Consider the following 22,877-nt stretch of genomic DNA (forward strand, 5'->3'; position numbering starts at 1 on the left):
CAGCCCTGGAAATTTTTAGTCCTCTTGGAGACCGTTTAAGAATGGTGACCATTATCTTAAAAAGATAAAAAATAAAAAATAAATAAAATTAAAATTAACAAATGGTGGCCCTGTGCCTTGACGTCATGCTGGCCAATGATTACAGACTAGTTGGCAAAGATGATCAAAAAGTTACTGAATGCTGACTTGTGAGCTGCAAGCCCTTCCTCCCATTCAGGCATTTATTGTATTTAGAAAACTCTGGCCTAAGAAACGCCTACAGACAAGAGACCAGAGGACTATCAGTGCCTCAGTGTGGACCTCCTTCATTAATGGTCCCATCTGGCTCAGAACTGAAACCTAGAGATACGAATAACTATATTCAAAAAAATAGTAGTTTCCTGTTGTGCTCCTCTTCTCTCTCTTCAGTGTGTGTCTAAGCATGGCTAACTTGACTAGGGCTGTTAAGCTTGCTAAAATTCATTTATAGCTGGATACCAAAGTAGCCAGAAGATGGGAATTTATACAGGTATAACTAATTGTGCAGCACTGAAGCTCAGACGTTAGACTATTTGTAAAATGAATATTTGCTCGATGTTTTTTTTTTCTTCATACAAAATGAACTGAATTTGCTCCATGTAAAACCTGTAGAGAACTGGTCTCTGCTGATGAATTTAATGATCATATACATAGAAACACACACACACACACATATATACATATTCAGAATGGGCTCTGGGCTGATCCTGGCTCTTCTTCCAGTCTTATCACACCTTCTGGAAGGTTCTATTCCACTTATACATTGAGCCTTAGTCTAGGGCTAAATAGGAAACAGTGGGTGGCTCTCCTGAGGCAACAGCTCAGGCACCATGCCAAGGTATTAGTTTAAGGCAGTGTTGAGGCACAATCTAACTGGCTTTAATCCAAATGTTACTGGCTAAGGGTCCTTTTAGATGAACACGCAGCATGTTCCTGTCACATGGCGCTGTGGAGTCCATCCTTGTCTCTAGGTCCCTTCTCAGGACACAGACACAAGGCACCTCGGAGTGAATTTGCTTCTGGTACCCCTGAATTCTCCTGGGTCAGTCTTTCCGCAGATTCTGGAGATTCCTCCCTCCATCTCGGACTTGAGTGTGGCTGAGAGGCTTCCCACACTGAAGGGCATTGGGGAGGGCAGCCTATGGCAGGCCGCGCCAGCCTGTCTTCCTGAAGGCTCACTTCTTGGAGACACCTATTGGAGAGCACTTCCTTTTCTTTGGAATTCCGCCATTTCATCCTTCTGTTCTGGAACCAAATCTTCACCTATTGATAAAATAACCAGGAAAGAAATCCTTATTCCACATATAGCACTTGAGTGCTTTACTTATTTCTTTGACTTTGGCCTCATATGTGCTAGGCAGCTACATATTCAGACCCTTCTTCAACATTTCCAACTGCTAACTGCTTTCACTATACAGTCTACAGAAATTTCCTATTCTGGGAGCCTAACTAGAGACTCCCTGTGGCTTTTCCTGTGGGTTTCTTCAAAAGTACTTAAGAAATCAACCCTAGACCACAGGCACTTTTCTAAACAGAATGAGTGTAGTGCAGTTGATTATTCTCTCTATATCTGTGGCTTTAGAAATTAACTTAGTTTTAAATATTTTAAAACATCATTTCATTTGGTCTATGCTAACACATTTATTCAAGAAAAAATTAACTGGGATAGCACCTATGCATTTTGATTTGAGATTATGTTTGGTTGGTTAGTTGACTGCATGGAGGAGTGTGTGTGTGTGTGTGTGTGTGTGTGTGGTGTCTGTGTATGTGTATACATGCACATATGTTTTTTCATGCACATATGTTTATGTGCAGAGTATTTATATGTGTGTGAGTGGTGTGTGTGGTGTTTATATATGTGTATATATATATATATACATATGTATGTGTGTATGTGCAGGGTATTTGTTATGCGTAAATGGTGTGTGTGTGTGTGTGTGTGTGTGTTTGTGTGTGTATAGTATAGGTGGACTGTATGGGTTGATGATATTTTCATGTCATATCTAACAAAACAGTCTAGAGAATTAACCAACTCAAGATTACACAGGAAAGCAAATTGAAGAACTTCAGCCCCTGGTCCCTAGGCTGTGTTAAGATGCAGACCTCACCACAAGCTTTGTAACATTGAATTAACAATACATTTTGCAATGCCTTGATAAATGTGGGCTTTATACAGCTTCCAAATTTTGATTACTCCCAGGAATTATCAAACTAGGTTAATTAGTTTCAATAAATAGCAATTGGTTGTAATTAAACCAGAACTGTTTGATGGTGGTTGGATATGAATCATAGCTTCCCCAACACACCCAGCCTGACTCTGATGAACCACCACCATCCCTGTGCACTCAGCCATCCTTAAGCAGAATTCCCAACAACTTCCCTGACATTTTAAAAGTAGAAACAGTCATTGCTGCTACACTACATTCTGCGTTAACTATTTACATTTTCATTTTGAAACAAATGAACAAACACCCTAGTTAAACTCAATAAGTCTAGAAAATGAAGGCTTGAAAGGCCACTGTGGGGTCAGGGGAAGAGAGAGACTAGAGAAAGATGGCAGGTATCAGAATGGACTTCACACATCAGTGGTTCTCCATCTTCTTAATGCTAGAACCCTTTGATGGCGTTTCCCCGTGATGTGGTGACCCCTAACCATAACAGTATTTTCATTGCTATTTCATAAGTGTAATTTTGCTACTGCTTATCAATCATAATGTAAATATCTCATATGCATGATATCTAATCATGACCCCAAAAGGGGTCGAGAGAGGCCCACAGGTTTAGACGTGCTGATAAATATGTATAGAACTGTTCCCAAACCAATAATTGTTTTTAAAAGGCTCGCATTACAAACTATAAAAATTAAAATAATAACTTTTACCCAAGAAAATAATTATCAAAATATCCAATGGAGAAGGCTGGGGACACAGCTCAGTTAATAGAGTGCTTACCTAGCATGCGCACGGCCTGAAATCAAACCTTGGCATCACACAAACCAAGCATGGTGACACATGCTCGCAATCCCAGCACTCAGGAGGTAGACACAGAAAGAGCTGGAGTTCAGGCTCATCTTTGACTGGATAGGAAGTTTGAGGTCAGACTAAACTACATTAGATAAAACACACACACAGAAGAAGACAAAGAAGACGAAGAAGACGAAGACGAAGACGACGACGACGACGACGACGAAGAAGAAGAAGAAGAAGAAGAAGAAGAAGAAGAAGAAGAAGAAGAAGAAGAAGAAGAAGAAGAAGAAGAAGAAGAAGAAGAAGAAAGCAAACTGGTAGGCAGACCTTCCATGCTGACAAGCGTCTCTTCACCTTTCCCTTTTAAATGTCAGCACAGGAAATCCACTCCAGACAACTGAGTGCAAGGACAGCCACATTTTCTAAGAAAAGAGCTCTAAAGCATCCATACCAGGGCACTCGACTCTACTCTGGATGCATTCATAATTAGCAGCGGGCATTTGCTAATTCAGGAGAAGAGCTTGCCAAGTCCCTAGTGCATTTCCACCAAGAGAGTGTGGTTCCCACAGATGCTTCTGCTGTGCTCAACACACTGTTTTCTACTTTCCTTAGTGCACAGGTATGTGTGTGTGTGTGTGTGTGTGTGGTGTGTGTATACCTTTGTGTGTGTGCACGTGCGCACGTGTCCATGTATGTCTGTATGTCTGTCATGCCTGTGTGTCCGTCTGTGTGTACATAATGACTACGTATCTATGCACGCATGACTATCTGTGTATGTATCTGCATGTGTGTACATATGTCTGTGTGTGTATCGATGTGTGTCTATCTGCATGTGTTTACATGCAGGTATGTGACTGTGTGTGAGAGAGGGTATGTATGTGTGTGAGGTACATGGAGAGAGATAGGCACAGTGAATCAGAGATGGAACTTGATCTAAGTAATCTCTTCATGAAAAAAACATGAAATACTGTCTTCACAACCAATGGGCAAATGCATATATTTAGTGAAATATGCAGGTGTTCCTCTCTCAACAAACACAAAAGCAACTCCAAGTGGATTAAACAGCTGAACATAAAGAAGGAGACTACAAAAGTCCTAGAAGAAAATATATGATACTGTAATTATAGTCTTTAGGACACAAATCCTTTTTAAAGCAAACCATAAAATACCCAAGGCAATAAAATCGAGAAGATGGAACTGGTTACATAAAACTGAGAAATTTTTGTACAAATAAACACACTATAAAAATATAGAAAAGCAACTCGAAAGAGGAAAAAGCAGGAATCTGAAAGCTATTTGCATACATTTCTCTACAGAAGCATTATCTACAATATCCAAATACTGGGAATAACCAAGGTCATCAACAGATGAACAGTTATGCAGATAAGATGCATCCATGTAGTGGAACATCATTCACCCTTAGAAAGGAAGGTAATTCTGAAACTTGTTACAATATAGATGAACCCTGAAGACATTATGTTAAATAAAATATTCCAAGTAATAAAAAAATGCTGTGTGACCCCATTCATACAAATGCCTATACTCCTATGTCTCTGTGCTACAACAGAAATAGAATGGAAATTATCAGGGGCCTGGGGTAGGAGGAAGAAGGAGGTATCAGATACAGGGGTTGGTTGGCAGGGGTCTTGGGTGGGGGGAATAAGGAGGAGGTATTGGATACAAGGGGTAGTTGTCAGGGGTCTGGGGTAGGAAGAAGGAGGAGGTATTGGATACAAGGGGCAGTTGGCCGGGGTCTTGGGGGGGGGAAGGAGGAGGTATTGGATACAAGGGGTAGTTGGCAGGGGTCTGGGTAGGGGAAAGAAGGAGGTATTAGATACAGAGGGTAGTTGGAAGGGGCCTGGAGTAGGGGGAAGAAGGTGGTATTGGGATAGATACAGAGTTTCAGTATTGAAAGATGAAGAAAGCCCTGGAGATGAATTGTGGTAAGGATTATGCAATAGTATAAACACACATAGTGCTCATGAAATGAGAGCTTTAAAGATTAAAATGACTGATTTTGCAAACATATTTTACCACACTAAATATACATAAATGTACAAGTGTGGCAAGAAATGCTTTGATATCTGTAACAGGAAAGTGAACTAATCTTAATATTCTTAATGTTCTAAATATCTTAATTAATATCCAGAATAATTGCTGCATGTCAACAAAAGGACATGTGGAAGTATACAACCATAAAGAAGCCAATTAATATACTTCAAACTGTCAACAAATTATCAAAAGCCTCTAAAATGCTGGTAGCTAGGAAAATCCAAACTAAAAGAATGATCAATACAATTGTCCATAAGGCTGATAAGACTTTTAAAAGTAATAAAGGAAATGTGTTTGCAATAAAAGGACTTGTATGAGTGGAAATTTTCTATAAATCAGATCTCTCTAAGATTGTTTGGAAAGAATTTTTAATCTGTCACAATACATACACAGACAGTTTTGCATATAAATCCCGTTCCTGGTTCCCTGTCTTACCAAACCAAACTTATTTTTTAAAATACAAAGAAATGCAACACCAAAGCAGAGAAGTTACTTGATGGTCACAATGTCTGATACACCTCCACAGTGATATATAATGAGGCTCATGTGATGGAAAATGAAAAAGATGTACAGGCCACGCACAAAGGACCTGTGGGACCTCATGGGACTGCACTTCTCCACCCCTGGAGCCTGGTCTTGTGACTTTTCACAGTCTGACTCCCACCTGGAGCACCTGCATCCTGCCTCACCAAGGGGTCCAAGCTCCAAGCTGACTTGGACCACCATTTTAACCCGCAAGGACCCATCACATAACACTTGAGGAAAGGACCAGGCTGGCCAACTGCGTTGTTCATGACAGCCCAGACCAGGGGATGCACATGCATGTCTATCAACAGAGTGGCTTGTGTGAACCATGAGGTGGTGATTCAGCAAAGCAGCACAGAAACATTTGCCATGGTATGAAGAATCCCCCTGACAAAACACTGTAGAAAGCACATACAGAGAGAACTTGTACTGAACGGATCTGTCCATACAAGCGGCAGAAGCACACTGTAGTCCTCCATCTTGCTGGGAGCTGCGATGGTGTGTGGTCTTGGAAGGCACTGGCTGACTAAAAGGGGCTATAAGGGTTTCTGTCTTCTACTGCATGATCATCATCATAGAGATGATTTCTGAAAAGCCAAAAGGGCACACACAGTGCATACTTCACTTGCATAGATAGGTAGTCACCCACAGACACACATTTGAGTACCAGTGTTTTTGTAGAGCAGGGATAATATAACAAATAGCAGGTATTTCATGGGATCCTTGCGAGCATTAAAGGACATCAGATGTTAGAGCACTGGTAAGCATCGTGCAAACATGAGCATAATTACAATTTCTGCGTATCTATCCCATACATAAATTCATTTCTAAGATCTGATATTCCCAGTAAATTGAACCAAGAGGCATTTGTAAACAGCAATAAAAATTAATCTGGATCGGAGAGATGTAACAGGAGCTTTCATTTGTAACTTCACTGATTTCCCTCTCGTTTTACATAGCCTATAAACAAGGAAGTTAATGAGATGCCAAATTACTTATTAAGTGCCCCCTTCCCCCAGAATTCAATACAAAATTCAAAGGGCATTCACTCTGAGGTACCTGAATTTTGAAAACAAGGTAATGAAGTGAAACTATATGCCTGGCTTAAGAGTCAAATGATAGGGTGCAACTAAGAACATCACTCATTTCCTTGGCGTGGAGACTGTGGCTGTCCCTGTCCCTTATAAATGGCTGTGGGGTCTGATGTCGAGCGTCTCTGTGGAGTGTGGAAGAGATGGTCACCCTTGCTCAGCATGAAGCACCTCTTCCTTCTCTCCGCATCTCTTCAAGCTGAACACTCTTCACATGTTCTCTCCTGTAACCGTGTCTTCTTATCCCTGCTTGTGGCACCCCAACCAGGACTCCTGAGGTACCTGCCACCGTAATTCAGGCCCATCAGGCAGGTCTGTCACCTGACTTCCTGGGATTTGAGGACCATGACAAGGCAGCCATCTCCACATGTGGGAGGCATAGTTTGCAGGTCTATGAAAAGCTTTACAAACTACTGGTCTAACGCACTGAGGCCAGCCCCCTAATCTTGCTATTTAACTTCCACTGGGTAATTAACTTCCTAGCATGCCATCGCTGAGACAGCCCACCCAGCACAGGGTTACAGAGTAGACCCTGGAGATATAGCCATAATGCATAGAGTCCATTCATAGGGTCAAACTTCTCTGAGACTCATGAAATCCAAAGCAATCAATTAAGGTTATGGACTAATTGCCCTATGCCACACAACAGACTGATTCCTACAACTGCAGCTTGTAGAATAAACCATTCCCATGGGAAAGTGCAATTTCACACACAAGGACATGTTTGAGATAGTGTCTTCTATATTTTAGTTCCTTTATACTGGTTCAAAATATCCTGGTGGATGTGGGCCTATAAGGAAAGTGGAGTGTGCCTGTTATATTTCTAATGCCACAATAGATACCTCCTTCAGTTACTTGCCCTCTATGATAGCTGGATTTTACATTAACTATACATAGCTATACATAAGCTATAGTCATCTGAGAGCAAGGAACCTCAATCAAGAAAAAGCCTCTATAAGGTCAGGCTGTAGGCAATTCTGTAGGGCATTTTTCTTAATTACTGATAGATATCGGAGTGCCCAGACCATTGTGGCTAGTGCCACCCTGAGCTGGTCCTTCTGGGTTCTGTAGGAAAGCAGGCTGAGCAAGCCATGGGGATCAAGATAGTAAGCAGCACCTCTAACATGGCCTCTGCTTCAGTTGCACTTCCTCTTACTGGCCCTGTTCGAGTTCCTGTCCTGACTTCCTTCAGTGGTGAACAGTGATATGTACGCATAAGCCATATAAACCCTTCCTATCTCAAGTTGGTCTGGCCATGCTGGCCCATCACAGCAATGATAAGCTGAACTGAGAGACCTTGTATGTGGACACCCGCACAGCTGCAGATGCTGGCTCGAGGGTAAGGAAACCGGAAATTCCATATTAGGCTGCCTGAGACAGGAACTGAGATTCCAAACGACTCTGCCGCATGACACCAGACCCACGTTCAGTTTTCTGCATTTCTTTTTCCTCTAGAAAATGGGCAGGATTGCAGTAGAGAAGATGAGATAGGGAAGTGCTGGCACTCTGGGAGCTAATGGGCCGTCTGGAGAGGTTTCTGTGCTCTCCAGCTCTGCATTCACAACTGTGCGGAGCGGTGGCGAGCAGGGAAGGCGTGGGTCCTGCAGCTAGGAAATGCGCAGGGCAGAGAATCCCACCCAGAGGTGGTCAGGAGCCGTCCGTTCGCTCTCCGATTTACGGTTGAAAGTGAAAAGGAAGACTGGAAAATTGGCTCCTGCTTTTGAAGGTGATTATTTACTCTGCTTCTCTGGATTAAAGACTACACACATTATATACACACACATACACATATATATGTGTTTGTGTGTGTGTATATATATATATATATATATATGTACACACACATATATAACCAAAAATGTATCATATGTATAATATATAATACCAAGGATGCATCATATAATTTGTATATATACATACATATACATATGTAATACCAAGGATGCATCATATAATTTGTATATATACATACACACATATAATATATATAATACTAAGATGTATATTTTATATATATACATGTATATGCATATATAATATGTGCCAATATATAATACATTGCCAGTATATAATGCAAAGGATGTATCATATAATATATATGCATACATATACACACATATATAATTATATATTACATATATTACATATATATATATGTATATATAATACCTGTAACCACGAGCTTTTTCCACCCAGCCTCTTTGTTCCCAGAAATAACAACTCTGAAACTTCTTATATATGAATAAACGCCTAGGTCAGTAGTTTTGCATCATTTCCACTAGCTCATAGCTTGTTTAAACTAGTCTAAGTCATTCCGCATGGTTAGTTACCTCTCCTCAGGTTCATGTGACAGTCTCCTCCAGTGTTGAGGAAAATCCCGAGTCTGCTTTCTCAGAATTCTTCTCCCTGCCCCTCTCCCTGTTCCTCTCCCTTTCTCTTCTTCCTCTCTCTGTCTCTCTCTCTCTCTCTCTCTCTCTCTCTCTCTCTGTCTTGAAAACTCCTACCTCCTGTTTCCTGCCTCATCTCATTCCAATAGATTTATTTTTTTAATTGATACTTTTACACAGGGCACAAGAGATTCTCTCTGCAATACCAAGGACATAAATGTATATAACCGAAAATGAATTCTGTAGCTCTGCTTTGCCACCTCAGTGTGTGAATCTGACTCCACATAGAATTTGTCCCATGGGTCTCCACCTACTGGAAATTCAGAACACTTTGGGGTACAAACCTGGCACAAGATATATTTGCCAAAAGAACAAATTTCCCACCTCTTCTGAAACTAACAATAGGAGGCATCTTTCTCCTCATCGTACCTGTGACTCCTTCAGTCCCAGGCTGACAGCAAGTTTCCTTCGGTCTGTTTTGCTGATGTATTTCTGCTTCTGAAACATTTTCTCCAGAGCCTTCCTCTGGTCCTCTGAGAACACAGCTCTTCTTAAAATCCCCCTTCGAGCTTTGGAATCCTGTGTCAGCAGAGGCAGCCCGTGATCTTCTCCTGGCAGAGAGAAAAAAAATACAAAAGGCGCAGGGTTAGAGAGGGACTCTCAGAGCAGCAGTACCTCACAGTTGACACAGTGGCAGGCTGTTCTCTCTACGTAGAGAGCTATGCTGCTTAAGCTATCTGGGTGGTGGACTTCTTTGAGGACTCAAAAAAATGCTGATTGTGGAAGGATGTTCCAAGGAGTAAATGACATAGCACAAAGACAGCTCAAAGCTCAGCCCTAATCAATGGTCCCACAAATCTACTTCTGCCTTGGTTCTTACATGGAGATATATACATACACATACATATTACATACACATATACACATACAGTTATACATACATATACATACACATACACATTACATATGCATATACATACATATACATGCACATATATACAAACACATACACATTACATACTCATTACGTACACATATACCTACACGTATATATACACATATATACATATGCATATGCATATACATATACATTACCCCAAATTACTTCCAAAGTTCTTAGAGCGACGCAGGCCCAATTCTATGCAAAGGACACAAAGCTCAGGTGTCACCCAGACATTCTCAGTTCAGCCTGGCTCTTTCCTCTGAATTTTGGCACCCTTGATTTATAAACTGCATCCAATCTAACAGTGTAACCCAAAGTATCAAAAATCAGGAGAAATGGCAACAACCCAAAGAAGTGAATAAACTACCCAACCTCTAAAGATGAAGTCGAAGGAAGGACGGACAGCAACAAAGAAAGGACCACGTGTGATGTCTTAAAGCCTGTGCTTACAACCAGGAAAAAGTACCAAGGAGAAGAGGTTGAATGGCCGAAGTGAACACTACCCCGATAGTCACGGGAATATGGACGTAAAATCTATGCCCACCGTCTACAGTCTAAGCTTCGATCTATTTCCCAGCCGAGAACAACTTGGCTGTGGCATAGGCGTTGAGTGAGGGCTGACGGTGGATCCAAGCCGTCCTTGAGGTGCTCACATCAATGAGGAGAAGAAGCTCAAGGGCTCTGAGAGCGAGGTGAGCATGACCATCACGGACAGTGCAGAGCCACAGAGAAGCAGCAGCCAGAACAGGAGAGACCACAGCGAACATACAAACACCCAGAGTGGGAGGCCGCCCTGGCAATCCCCAGAAGAGCATCTTCACAGCAGTGGTGTCAGGAGGGAGTCAGGGGCATGACGCCGGGTAACGCCTGGTGACGCCAGATGATGCCCAGTGACACCCGGTGACATCAGATGACACCTGGTGATACCCGGGGACGCCAGGCAATGCCAGGTGATGAAGCCAAATTGAGGGATCATACACAGCCTGGTGCTTCCATTGTGCAGTGTGTGACCAAGAGCAGTACAGAATGTAACTGGGAAGCTAGTTTAGAGCCACTGAGGGTGTGTAAGAGATGAGCTTAGGGCGTAGTTTGACTACCAGAGCCCTGCTCAAAGACAGGACGAACCCAGGACCTCAGAGAAAGAAATATTTTTGATTTAACAAAAACTTCTACATTTACATACAAAGTACAGAAGCCTTAGACTACGAAGGCGATAAAAAACTGAATTTTCCCTAAATAGGGTTTCCTGATTTTTACTTGATTTTAGCACCAATGTCAAGTTCTAGGTCTTAAGATAAGGCAGTGGGGGAATGAAATTTATCCACATACCCCTAAAACTTTTAAAAGAAATCCTAGCAAATTATTTTTAGGTAAGAAAAAAATTTTAAAAAATAATTTAAAAGAAAGAAATACCATAGAGAACCTATAGATGCAGTTCTAACATGTGGGGGACATGCACTGAAGCAAAACCTTATGCTCTGAAGAGCAAACCTCCTGACCCATAGACAAACTAAGGCATTAACTTCTAGGCCGAGTTTCAGAGTTTCTCCGGTTCAGGCACCCTAAAATGAACAGTAATAATAACACACAAGCAAAAACTACAACAAACACAAAGAACACTGTATCCTTCGAGTCTTTTCCATGTATTTATCCCATTGGTGCCCCCCTCCCTTTACCCAACCTCACACAGATGTCATTTTATCACAGCAACTCAACACCACCCTTCTGTGTTAACTGTGTACCACGAGTCCATGTGAGGTTTAGCCTCTCTGGCTTCCTGACCCCACCCTGGGCAACAGCCCTGGGCCTATTCCTACAGGAGGTCCTAAATAGACTTCTTCAGAGATACATGCCCCTCACACCCCTGACTACCAATATGCATTGGGCTTACAAGTAGGTAAAAATGCAGAGGAATAAAGATAGAATATCGTTTGAATGCAAGCACTAAAGGTAGGCCATTAGAGAAGTATGGACAAGTAACCCATGCACACTGTTTTACGTTTCATGTTTGGATCTGTTTTCCAGTAGACACAAGCAACCACTGTACCAACCTCCAGAAGGGCAGGGTTCCTTCATCATCCCTGTGGTCGCTAACCCTGCCATGTTTTATCCCAAGCACTGTTCTCAAGGTGGGCTACCCAAGGGTCATACAGCCAAGCCCACTTCTAAAAAACGCTGTTTAGTTTCCACACTAAAAAAACAAATCCATAGACCACCAGACCCAGCCCACCCCCCATCCCCCACGCTTTGTAAGGAAGATAGAGTATAGAGAACAGCTTTGAATCTAGACAGCTTCAAACTCTCAAGGATTCTTTCAGGATAACTCAGACTGGAGGCTACCCTTTGAGGAAGAAAGCTCTCTCACCCTTCCAATGAACTCAGTAGCTTCTCAGAGTCAGGGAGAAAATAGCCATTTATTTGGTCCATGTCTGTCCAGCCTGCCAGCTAAAATACCACTAGCCTCTGTTTAGTGTTTCTTCAGCTTTCACAGTTTAAATCTGGAGTCTGTCTCCTGATGCCAGTTTTCCTCTGCTAAGGAGGGTGGAGGTAACTGTAGAGGTCTTTCACTCTCTGACTTCCTCTTAGCTTGGGTTTTACCTGAGTGCCTTCTCTTCAATGTGCCTAACCCAGAAATGTTCCTGCTCAAAGTAAAGACAGGGACAAAGAGCCAGGCAGTGGTGGCGCACACCTGTAATCCCAGCACTTGGGAGGCAGAGGCAGGTGGATTTCTGAGTTCGAGGCCAGCCTGATCTACAGAGTGAGTTCCAGGACAGCCAGGGCTACACAGAGAAACCCTGTCTCATAAAACAAAAAACAAACAAAAAAAGGCCAGGACAAAAATATGGAACAGAGTCTAGAGGAAAGGCCATCCAGAGACCGTCCCACCTAGGGATCCATCCCATCTGTAGACACCAAACCCCGACACTATTGCTGATGCCAGGAAGCACTTGCTGACAGGAGCATGGTATGGCTGTCCCTGAGAGGTTCTACCAGCATCTGACAAATACAGATGCAGATACTCACAGCCAACCATCGGACTGAGCCTGGGGACCCCAGTGGAAGAGCTAGGGGAAGGACTGAAGGAGCTGAAGGGATGGCAACCCCATAGGAACAACAATATCAACCGACCAGACCCCTCAGAGCTCTCAGGGACTAAACCACCAACCAAAGAAGAGTACACATGGAGGGAGCCATGGCTCCAGATACATATGTGGCAGAGGATGGCCTTGTTGGACATCAATGGGAGGGGAGGCCCTTGGTCTTGTGGAGTCTTGACGCCCCAGGGAATGGGGATGCTTGGTCAGTGAGGGGGGAATGGGTGAGTGGGTAGAGGAGCACCCTCATAGAGGCAAAGAAGAGGGGGATAAGGGGAGATGGATGGGGGGCTGTGGAGGGGTAACCAGGAAGGAGAATATCATTTGAAATGTAAACAAATAAAATGATTAGTAAAAAACAAACAAACAGAAAGGGTCTCCAGAACCATGGGCACTCTGAGCCTTTCAGACTGTAGTAGGAATGGGGTCTCCTCCTCTCACAGCCTTTGGCTAAAGCACACCTCACTTCCAGGTGACACTCTGCACACACACACTGAGATGACGTCACACTTTTTTCCACACTCTTTCCTACCCTCTTCTATTCTGTAGTTGAAAACTCTCTTGGAGAACCAAGAGATTTTTATAAGCAGTCCTCTATTTGATGTCACGGGATACTTGGGGAATGGGTTATAGACAAGAAGCCCCCGGACCTGGAAGGTCCCCACTGTTACCATCTGGGCTGAATGCCCAAGCAGAAAAGAAAGAAAAACCTGAGTCTCAGGAACGACTCTGCTGCTGCCTCTGCCTCTCTAGAGCTTTGAATGGAGCCGTCAACTTGGAAAGCCTATTGTGTCGCGTCTCTGATTTTTCAAAGATTCTTCTTGGTTGACCGAATGTCATTCATCTCTGCGACACCACTCCATCACTTTTGAGAAGTCAATACCTATATTCAAATATCTACAGATTCAATGATTATCTTCTAAGCAATATAATTGGGCTTCTTACCAAATTAAAAAAAAAAAAAGAAAGAAAGAAAGAAAGGAAAGGAAAGAAAAGAAAAGAAAAGAAAAGAAAAGCCATGTCTCTCCAAAGATCTTGGAATGGTTAAATCAAATCTCTCTATATATTAAATATTTTATATCTGCATGTGTATACATGTCAGGAATTGCATTCAGTCTTTACTACATTTCCACAGATCCGGCCAGTTTTCCCCAGACTACCTATCACTCAAGCTCAGAACAGTAAAACCAACCCTCAGGTCAGGTGGCACCACTATTAATCAGCACATTACTCATCTGTGAGAGTGAGACCCCCCCAGAGCCAATCTGCATTTACCCAGCAAAACTAATGCCCCTGCCTGCCGCTGTCCACAAAACACTATCCTCAAACTTGGGGAGAATACAATGTTCTTTTAAGTTTTAACAAAGAAGAAGAAGGGCAACAATGAGCTGGAAAGGTCAAATATAAGCGTGTCTTCCCGGGAAAGGCAGCACAGTGTGCCCTGGTGACAAGTTTTCTCTGCTCAGACTTACATAAAGTTGATTCCAAATTGAAGTTCTGTCTCCTAGGGCATAAAATTCTTGAAAGGTCAAGTTGTATACTCAAAAACAAAATGAAATAATTACCTAATTAACTCAATTTGCTAGCCTACCTAATTAAGATTTCATTTTTTAAGGTAGATTTTTTTCAAGAACTTATTATCCACATCATTTCTACAAGTTCCCTTTCATTTTAGCTGGGGAATGTGTTCTTTTTGAAAATGAGTTTATGAGTGTAATATCAAAGGTTTTTTTTTCCACTGCAGTACTTTAGGGGAGGGGCCAGCTTTTATGGGTGCCTTTCCATTTTCTCTACTGTTCTCAATGTCTTATTAAAGTATTTACTGCATGTGAGAAGGACATTGGGCAAATGACGGCTTCCATATTTGCAACCGGGAGTCAGCCCTAAATCTGAGGGGTCGAGAAAACTCCAATCGACATTAAGCAGGCACATCGCACTGGGAGTGGAAATGGCATTTCCCCTGCTTAGCTACAGATGTGCTGAGCTGATCCTGGGCTCTGGGAAAGAGCAGAGTCAGCCTTCTGAGGCAACAATGGTGGCCATCGGCCTCGTTGCTTGGTAAAAGTTTTAGCTCTAAACCCTACTTTTGGCTGTTCACGTGGAAACTTAACACAAGCTTACTTGAAAAGTTCATTCTTTCCCTCCCTCCCCCCCCTCTTTTTCTCTCTCTCTGTCTCTCTTTTTTTCTGCAATGGAAAATAATTTAGCAACTTGGACATAAACACTTATTATTTTTTAAAAAAGAAAATCTAGTAAATTCCTTTAGTTAAAAAAAAAAGCGCTGCAGATGTAAATGTCATTAGCCGCACCCTGGTTATCCCAGCGGTTTCTATAGAGTTCTTTATGGACATCAAGATTGCACCGTATCATTAGTTGCTGCCAATGTGAATGAACATTGTAAACAGGAAAATAAGACATTCATCTCGGAGTTATAAGTAATAATGTGACACAGCACCATTTATTAAAAACACATGTGGGCTCTCTGAATGGTCTTAGGATGCCAACATTCAGAGGACGGACAAGTGGAGGACAGTATATTCCATCCTTGATCTGAGCCATACTGATCTTTCAAGCCAAGTGTTTTTTTTTTTCCCCCCCCGAAGATAAACATGAGGCTTGAAGCCCTGAGGGGTGAGCGTCATTTACAACAGCTCTGCAGAGGGCACTGGGTGTGAAGGACTGAGAAATAATGAGAGAAAACACAACCTTCTTAAAATAATCGTTGGAGCTCTTGGGAAGATGACGTGCTCTATTAAACCACCCCAATGATTTTTCCCCCTATTTATTAAACTGGCCCAAACGTTTATGGGTTAGAGACTCTTAAAACACTGCTATAAAATAAATACACAGCACTGCCATGCATATCCACATGCCTCTGCATCCCTATGACACGAGAGACTTTGGTGCCTGTTTACACAGGCCTGAACTGGAGCACTAGCGACCTGCTGTAGTAAATCGACATCAAGATGAAGCAAGTGAACTTAAGTGCGGGACCTCTTCAATAGACGGAGGTGCCATTGGGATGGGATTTAAGCATCTGGGTTTAAACATCATCTTCTCCAGACATCTTTGCCGGCCACTCCTCTCCCTGATGATAAATAGTACCTTGGTTTGCACAAGTTTCCAATCAGCCTCCTAGAGGACCACCTTGAAGGGGCGAGGAAAAGGTTTAGTCATGGTTTCTATTTCACTATTCAAAAGCAATACATTCTAGTTAAATCGACAATTAATAGGTCACCACCAAAATAGCAGTATATCGGTCCTGGTTAATACACAACCCCCACAGTTGATAATGGGCCCTGTGTATTCATCGAGTCCCTATATACACTCAGCTCAGCCACTAAAATCCCCTTTCAGGTGGACAGGGCTATATGGGAAGATGAGCTAGAATGAGTCTATAAAAGTCAGCTCCATTCACTGTTTTATTTTTCAGCTAAGGGCTTTAAATGGCGTCCAGAAACTCACTCGGAATGTGAAGCAGGAGAAAAGACTGACGCACAGAGCCTGGCTTTATGACCACACAAAAGGACAAATGACCCTTGCCCGAGCCCTCTCGCTGTGAAACGGTCCCTAAAGTTCATCTGCAGAGTGAAAAATTGTGGTGAGGTCGCGTGTGGATGAGTCCGGCAAAAGTGAGGATTGGTCACGGGTCTGTCGCCCATTGTAGCCGCATCCCAGGCGTGTAAAGGGCTCTGTGGGAAAGTATCGGCCTCCTAAAGAGAAGCCCAGAAGCCTGCAGCTCATTAAACAGCAACATTTGCTGCCTCGCTTGTCCGGAGTCATTCTGCGGGGACACTGCTCTCCTGAATCTTCCACAAAGCACACGAACGCATACCAGGCCATGGGGGCTGAAAACAGGTTGTAGCTTGGGACTCCCCCTTCTCCACCCTCACCTGGCTTGGCTGTGTACCTGTGCAAGTGCCTTCTCATGTCCCCGCCTGACTTTCTCTGTGGCTCATCCTCTGCCTGTAGATTTTCTGACACACCAAGACACCTGTATGCCTTAGAGAGCAGAGCGTGGGCACCGTGTCGCTCTGTTCAGTTTCTCCTCTTCTTTCCCAGACACAAATGAATTTTGCATTTGTAGCATTTAAAGACCCGTGCCCTGAAAACATTTATCCCCTTTTATGATCCCGAGTTTCTAATTATTTTCTAGTTTCTTAGTCATTCTAAACCAACTGGAAACACCATACCACACGACACCCTCTCTCTGCCCGCTTTCCTAGTCCTCCCCTTCTTTAACGGAGAGTGGCTACAGGTTTCAGAAAGTGCCAAACTGGTCCCTCTGAGATCTGTTGTATCAAATGGAAAACAAGCCCTGCCTTGGTGTGTCAGCTCTGGGCTCAGTATCGCCTGAAAACCAGCTCACAATCGCTCCCTGTGCCTAGGTTTGATAATCTCTGGAAACCTCCTGAATGGGGTCGCTGTGATTTTTAGTGAGGAATTAGCTCCTTGCCGTTGCACTGCCAATTAGCTTCCCTGAGCACATTAAATCCTGCTGCTTTGGTTTACAGAATAGCTGAGGGATTGCTGATGAAAGCATTAAAACTTACTTGAAAAAGCTGTGGGGGAGGCTGGGCGCCTGCAGGACCCACCGCAGCACGCAGAGTAGAAAGGCGCGGCGCTCAGAAGAAAGGGTTTGGAAGGCACTGCAGAGAAAGCATTGATCTCATTGATTAACCGTTTCTTTTACACAATATTCAGAACTCCAACTTCCCCAAGCCCCCGTCCCCCCCCCCCAAGTGAAAGCACTCCATTGCTGAACCTTCCCCTCCGTTCTAACTCTTTACCAAAATTAAAGTCATTTTAAAGTGTCAAAGTTCTTGCCAAGTACTTTCCTCGGGATTTGGAAGATGTGGTGGAAAGACTCAAGCCTGTGTGGTTGTAATTACAAATAATGAATAGTGACTGTTCTTTTATACAAGGCACACTAGGGTAATAGTATGTAAGCAACATCTGCAATCATGGACGAATCCTCCACATCAGCCCTGGTCAGCATGGCAGCTTCTGGCCAAAGGCAATTGCCAAGCTCAAAGAGCTTGAGCAGACACTAGATCTTCAGACCAAATTAATACAAATTTAAAGAGACTCCTATGGCTCAGGATTACAATATTAAATGGCGTTATTCTAAACATTCTACCTACCAAGAAACAATTTAAATGTCTGGTTGTTTTGAAGAGATTATATCATCTTCAGTGTTCATTTTCAGGTTCTAGGAAAGATGCGGCTAGCTGGATTCTCAGGATGGTGAAGAGCAGATTTACTGAGCAGCTCCATAGCAAAAGGATCCCAGTCACTTGTCTTAAAGCATTTACAGACAATCACATTGCCTCACAAGGTAAAGCTAGTTGCCAGAAAACACGTTTACCCTGTAGTGAGTCAGCTCTTATTCTGTTCTGCTCAATTTACTCAAACACAGGATTCATAGCACTGTTAAGAGATGGAATCCTGCATGTGTGGGAAGGAGACCTAACTGGGGAATCTAAATAATAATGACGTTTCTTCTTATTATTGTATGTTGTTTTGACATCTTGATTATACCATCATAGAGATAACATTTTACTTAAATATAATTTCAGAAAAAGTTGAACTCCGTTTCTCACTCCATAGAAAAACAGCTCTAAAGACTACCAGAGACTCTAATAGATTGTTGCTATCAAGATCTCTTTTCATGATCACACTAGATAATCTTATTGTGCTATGCCTACACACCTATTTAAAGAACATGATATTTTCAAACTTGTACTTTTAAACCAAAAAAACATGTATTTATTTTAACCAATGTCTTTAAAAGTTATCATAAAACAAATAGATTGCCTAAGAAAAATATTTATATTTGTAGAATCCCAGAGGCCTCAGAACTGTAAACTAGTTAAAGACCCAGTATCTGTCCCCCTATCACATAATGTTCAGATGTCAATAGCATTGTTTTTTACTTAGTAAATATCTGAATTTCTATAAAGCATAATGTGTTTTAATACTGTTTTGAAATTTGGTAACTAAGCAAAAAGAGGAAAGGATACATTAGTTTTGTTTTCCAAAATTAATAAAAGAAATAGCTTCATAACTATTATGAGTTATTATGGTGTTGACCATAAAACTGTCACAGAAATGATCCTTTTATTTGGAGTTTACATTTTATATTATGAAAGTAGTCCATGAAATTATAACAGTGTGTTCACCTAAACTAGATCTGCATAATGTCACCAGCTGATATTCTAATATAGATGGAGAAAAATCTCACAAGGCCCCATCCCCAGATGGAGGGTTGACAGGCAATGGGCAACCACTGTAAAGCGGTCTTTTTGAGGGATCAACTGTCCAATACCAAGTGGTAATCCTTAAACACACATACATATAAACAACACCAAGGGGACTCAGCATATATGCATTAAGGAGAGGTGGTGAGTTGGGAGTCAGTAGGAAGATGTTGGGAGCAGAGAATATGGGCTGGAACTAATGCAAACACAGAACCCTTGTATGAAATTCTCAAAAAAATTTAAAGAACAGTATGATACTTTAAAGATGACATTTTACTGTAGATAAAGTTGCATCTTTGAGTTTATTTTCAAGCATTTCTGTTAACGTGTTACCTCTCCAAAGTGAGCAGTTCTTTGCATAATTAACCATGGCTATTGGAATTTTGGGCTCTTGTTTGTACTAGATAGGAAAATGTTGCAACTATGTATATAAGGTAGGAAAAAAAAGAGTCAACAAAGTTGCAACTATGTATATAATGTTAAACATCTACCATGTTATCTGGATGTATCAAAACTGTGTATGTCCATATGGGATTCGTCCAAGTTTAGGACATAGAAGGCCACACACCAGTGTCACACAAAACAATGGGAGGTACAAATAAAGTGCACATTGTCCTATTCTCAGAAAATATTTCCCAGGCTTAAGCTGTGGCCCTAATGGTGGAAAAATAATGGATTAAAAAAAAAGTTTATGTGAGAGAAGACAGCAACCTAACTCCCGTGTTATCAGTGTGCTTTTTGAAAGCATATCATCTGATGTTAAATCAGAAAAGCTTTCACTGAACATTCTGTTATGCTCCATTTGAAGTTTGTAAACAAAGTGACACCAAAAATCTGTAACAACAGAAATATAATCAAGATCTACAGTACTCATTCTAATTGGGGCAATAGGAACTGGCTTCCACATTGTGACATGACCAGACTGACAGTTCTTTTGTGCAGAACGATTTCACCATCTCAGATCATCTCTTGGACACACACGTTTAACAGGACATGAGTCAGTTCCCGCTTGCTATACATAAATACACCTTATTTAGGCTGGTTTATGTGGAAAGGGCTGTGAAATTCCAATTAAGTGCTCCTTTTCTCATATCTGACAGAAGCCGAGTGCCAGAGCATCTGAGTCTGTGATGGCGAGACTGCTGAAGAGCCCTGGGAAACCAACGTTGGAAATAACCCAAAGCCCTCAACATAGACCTGATACTTTTAATATTTGTGAACAACATACTTTTTTTTTGAAGCCATGAGTACAAGGCAAACTGAAGGCTGAGGAGAGCAAGTGTTAAGCCCTTAGCAACTACTCTGAAGATGCTCTCAAAAAAGGCAGGAAAGGGGCAATTTAAGCCCCGATAAACATTTCAGATTCCATCACTGAAGTCTGTTTGTGGTTATTTCACCGTTTATCACCGCGGGCTCCCTGGCCAGTAGCTGTAGTGATAGCATTTGTGGTGTCTCTGTGGTATGCTGGCCCGGGTCTGGCCATGAATTTAGAATGCTGTCTGTCCACTCATTGACACCAGATTTCAAAGCATCAGACATCTGAAATGTGACTGAATTCTTTCAAAAATGTTAAACATGCACAAGATAAACCATCTTAATTTCCACCCAATGACTGATTATTTAGCTGGAGAGTAGGGACACCCCAGTTACTGGATGAGAGGTGGGTTCTAGAAAGTGCAATTATGCCAGGATTCCCGGGAGAGAAAAGCAAATAGCTTTATGTCAGGTTGTACAACAGCACTGTTGTGCCCTACCAATAGAATGTTTTTAATACCATAGCACACTGACAAACCTAGCATCCTGTTTCTATGGGGAACTTATGTTATAAACAAAATATGTTAGACATGTTGGAGCTAAACTGAAATCTATCTGCATCCAAATAACCAAAGTTAAGCATTTGCACACAAAACTCATGGGCCTTCCACGCTCTTTAATCAAGTGTTCTACTCACTTGAAAAAACAAATTCACCACAATGTCAAATCCTTAGAACTCCAGTTATGTGTTGATAGCTGATTTAATGATGAAGTTGCCCTTTAAAACTAGTACAGCAAGTTTTAATTAACATACATTAAGTACATGGGTTCAGCAGTAAGTGTCTGACAAAAAAGCTCACTGCAAAAGAGAAACTTTCAAACTTTTATTGTCTAAGATTACATTTTAATTTTTTTGTTATTTTCATTTTTCTTTACTGATGGAGTAACATCAGTAAATGAAGTGATAACAATGTAGATCTTAACAGTGTAAAAGCAGCTCCCTTAAGATGTGGTGCCAATTTGTTCTCAGGAAAGTAATACAGAGCTCACCAATGAGATCTCGCCAATGATCTCGGTAATGAGTACATCTCAGGAACAAATCCCGATCTGTGTGGATCGCACAGTCCATTTGGCAGCGGGGAGGGGGGGAACTCACTTACTAAGCCAAATGTAAAATCAACCGAACAAAAACTTGTAGAAAAGGCATAGTGGAAAATTAATAACTTCTAACATTTTTATGATGTCTTTTAAGGGCCAGGTTTTTGGGCCCTAGGAATAAAAGAAAATCTAACTGTAACTTCAAAATAGTACTCAGTTGAAGAGATCATCTAGATTAGAGTGGACCCAAAGACAAAGCTTGAAAGGGTAGCAAACCTCTGTCTGGAGCAGTCAGACCTAAGAACTCCCCATTGTTTAACGAGGCTAGGTGTTCTCACACAGTCAGTTTGAAGCATCCCATTTGTGTGACCTAGTTGCAGACTTCACCTTCACTCAGCAGGGAAGCATGTGAGAGTCTGTCCCTTTACCTTCCTAGTCCTCAGGATGAGGCAGAAGGGAGCATTTTGGGTTTTGCTTCAAGTGTTTGACAGACAGAAAATAACAGATTGTCATGTGTGTGAACAGCTCATGAGAATATGATTCCAGCCAAATGCTACTCCCTTGATTCTGGCCTTGAAATCTGTGGCAAATATGAACGGCAATCTATCAAGTGCCAAGGTTTGCCAGGACTATAAGGACAAAAGGGAAACTTTCCACTCATCAAAGAATTTGCTTTTTTTTTTTTTAAATGAATTTACAGATCTAAATCTCCTAGCTAAAGGGGGAAAAAAAAGAGGCGGTATGTTTATAAATTTCCCAGTACTCCAAATTTCTTTGTTCTTATGCATTCATTCCCCGTGAAGATAAAAGTTAAGAATTTTGTACTGTTTCTCCAACCTATGGTTCTCAGCTTTGAACTCACGTGAGAATCATTTGGATATTATTACACAAAAATACTTATGCCTGGGTTCCATACCAGTCAGGCTAAACCTGACTTCCTCTGTAAGAGGCCCCTCATATAACATTGGTTCAAAAACTCCATAGGTGTTTATGGTGTCTAGCCAAGATGTCATCACTGAAAAGGATACAAAGCAAGACCTAGCACAAAGAAGGGCTCGACTGATGGTAGACTTTCCCCCTTGCAGATCACATGGGAGTGAAGGGAGATTCCAAGCCAACACAGGAAAAGAAACAGAACAGCCCAGACTTCTGCTGAAATAGCTCAGCCAGCAGGTAGATACAGAGCTT

General features: G+C 41.9%; 1 protein-coding gene across 1 annotated transcript in view; it reads right to left on the minus strand.

Annotated features, from left to right (window-relative positions):
• Positions 1-804: 804 nt before the first annotated feature.
• Positions 805-22,877, minus strand: part of Dbx2 (developing brain homeobox 2) — a 30,565-nt gene continuing 8,492 nt past the window's right edge. Inside the window, exons 2-4 of the mRNA XM_052161683.1 lie at positions 17,631-17,726; positions 9,469-9,650; positions 805-1,281 (exon numbers count right to left, since the gene is read on the minus strand). Of these exons, the coding sequence (XP_052017643.1) occupies positions 955-1,281; positions 9,469-9,650; positions 17,631-17,726 (605 nt within the window). The 3' untranslated portion in view covers positions 805-954. The remainder of the gene's footprint in view (positions 1,282-9,468; positions 9,651-17,630; positions 17,727-22,877) is intronic.

Source organism: Apodemus sylvaticus, chromosome 17 (genome assembly GCF_947179515.1).
Source record: "Apodemus sylvaticus chromosome 17, mApoSyl1.1, whole genome shotgun sequence".
NCBI classification, from domain to species: Eukaryota; Metazoa; Chordata; class Mammalia; order Rodentia; family Muridae; genus Apodemus; species Apodemus sylvaticus.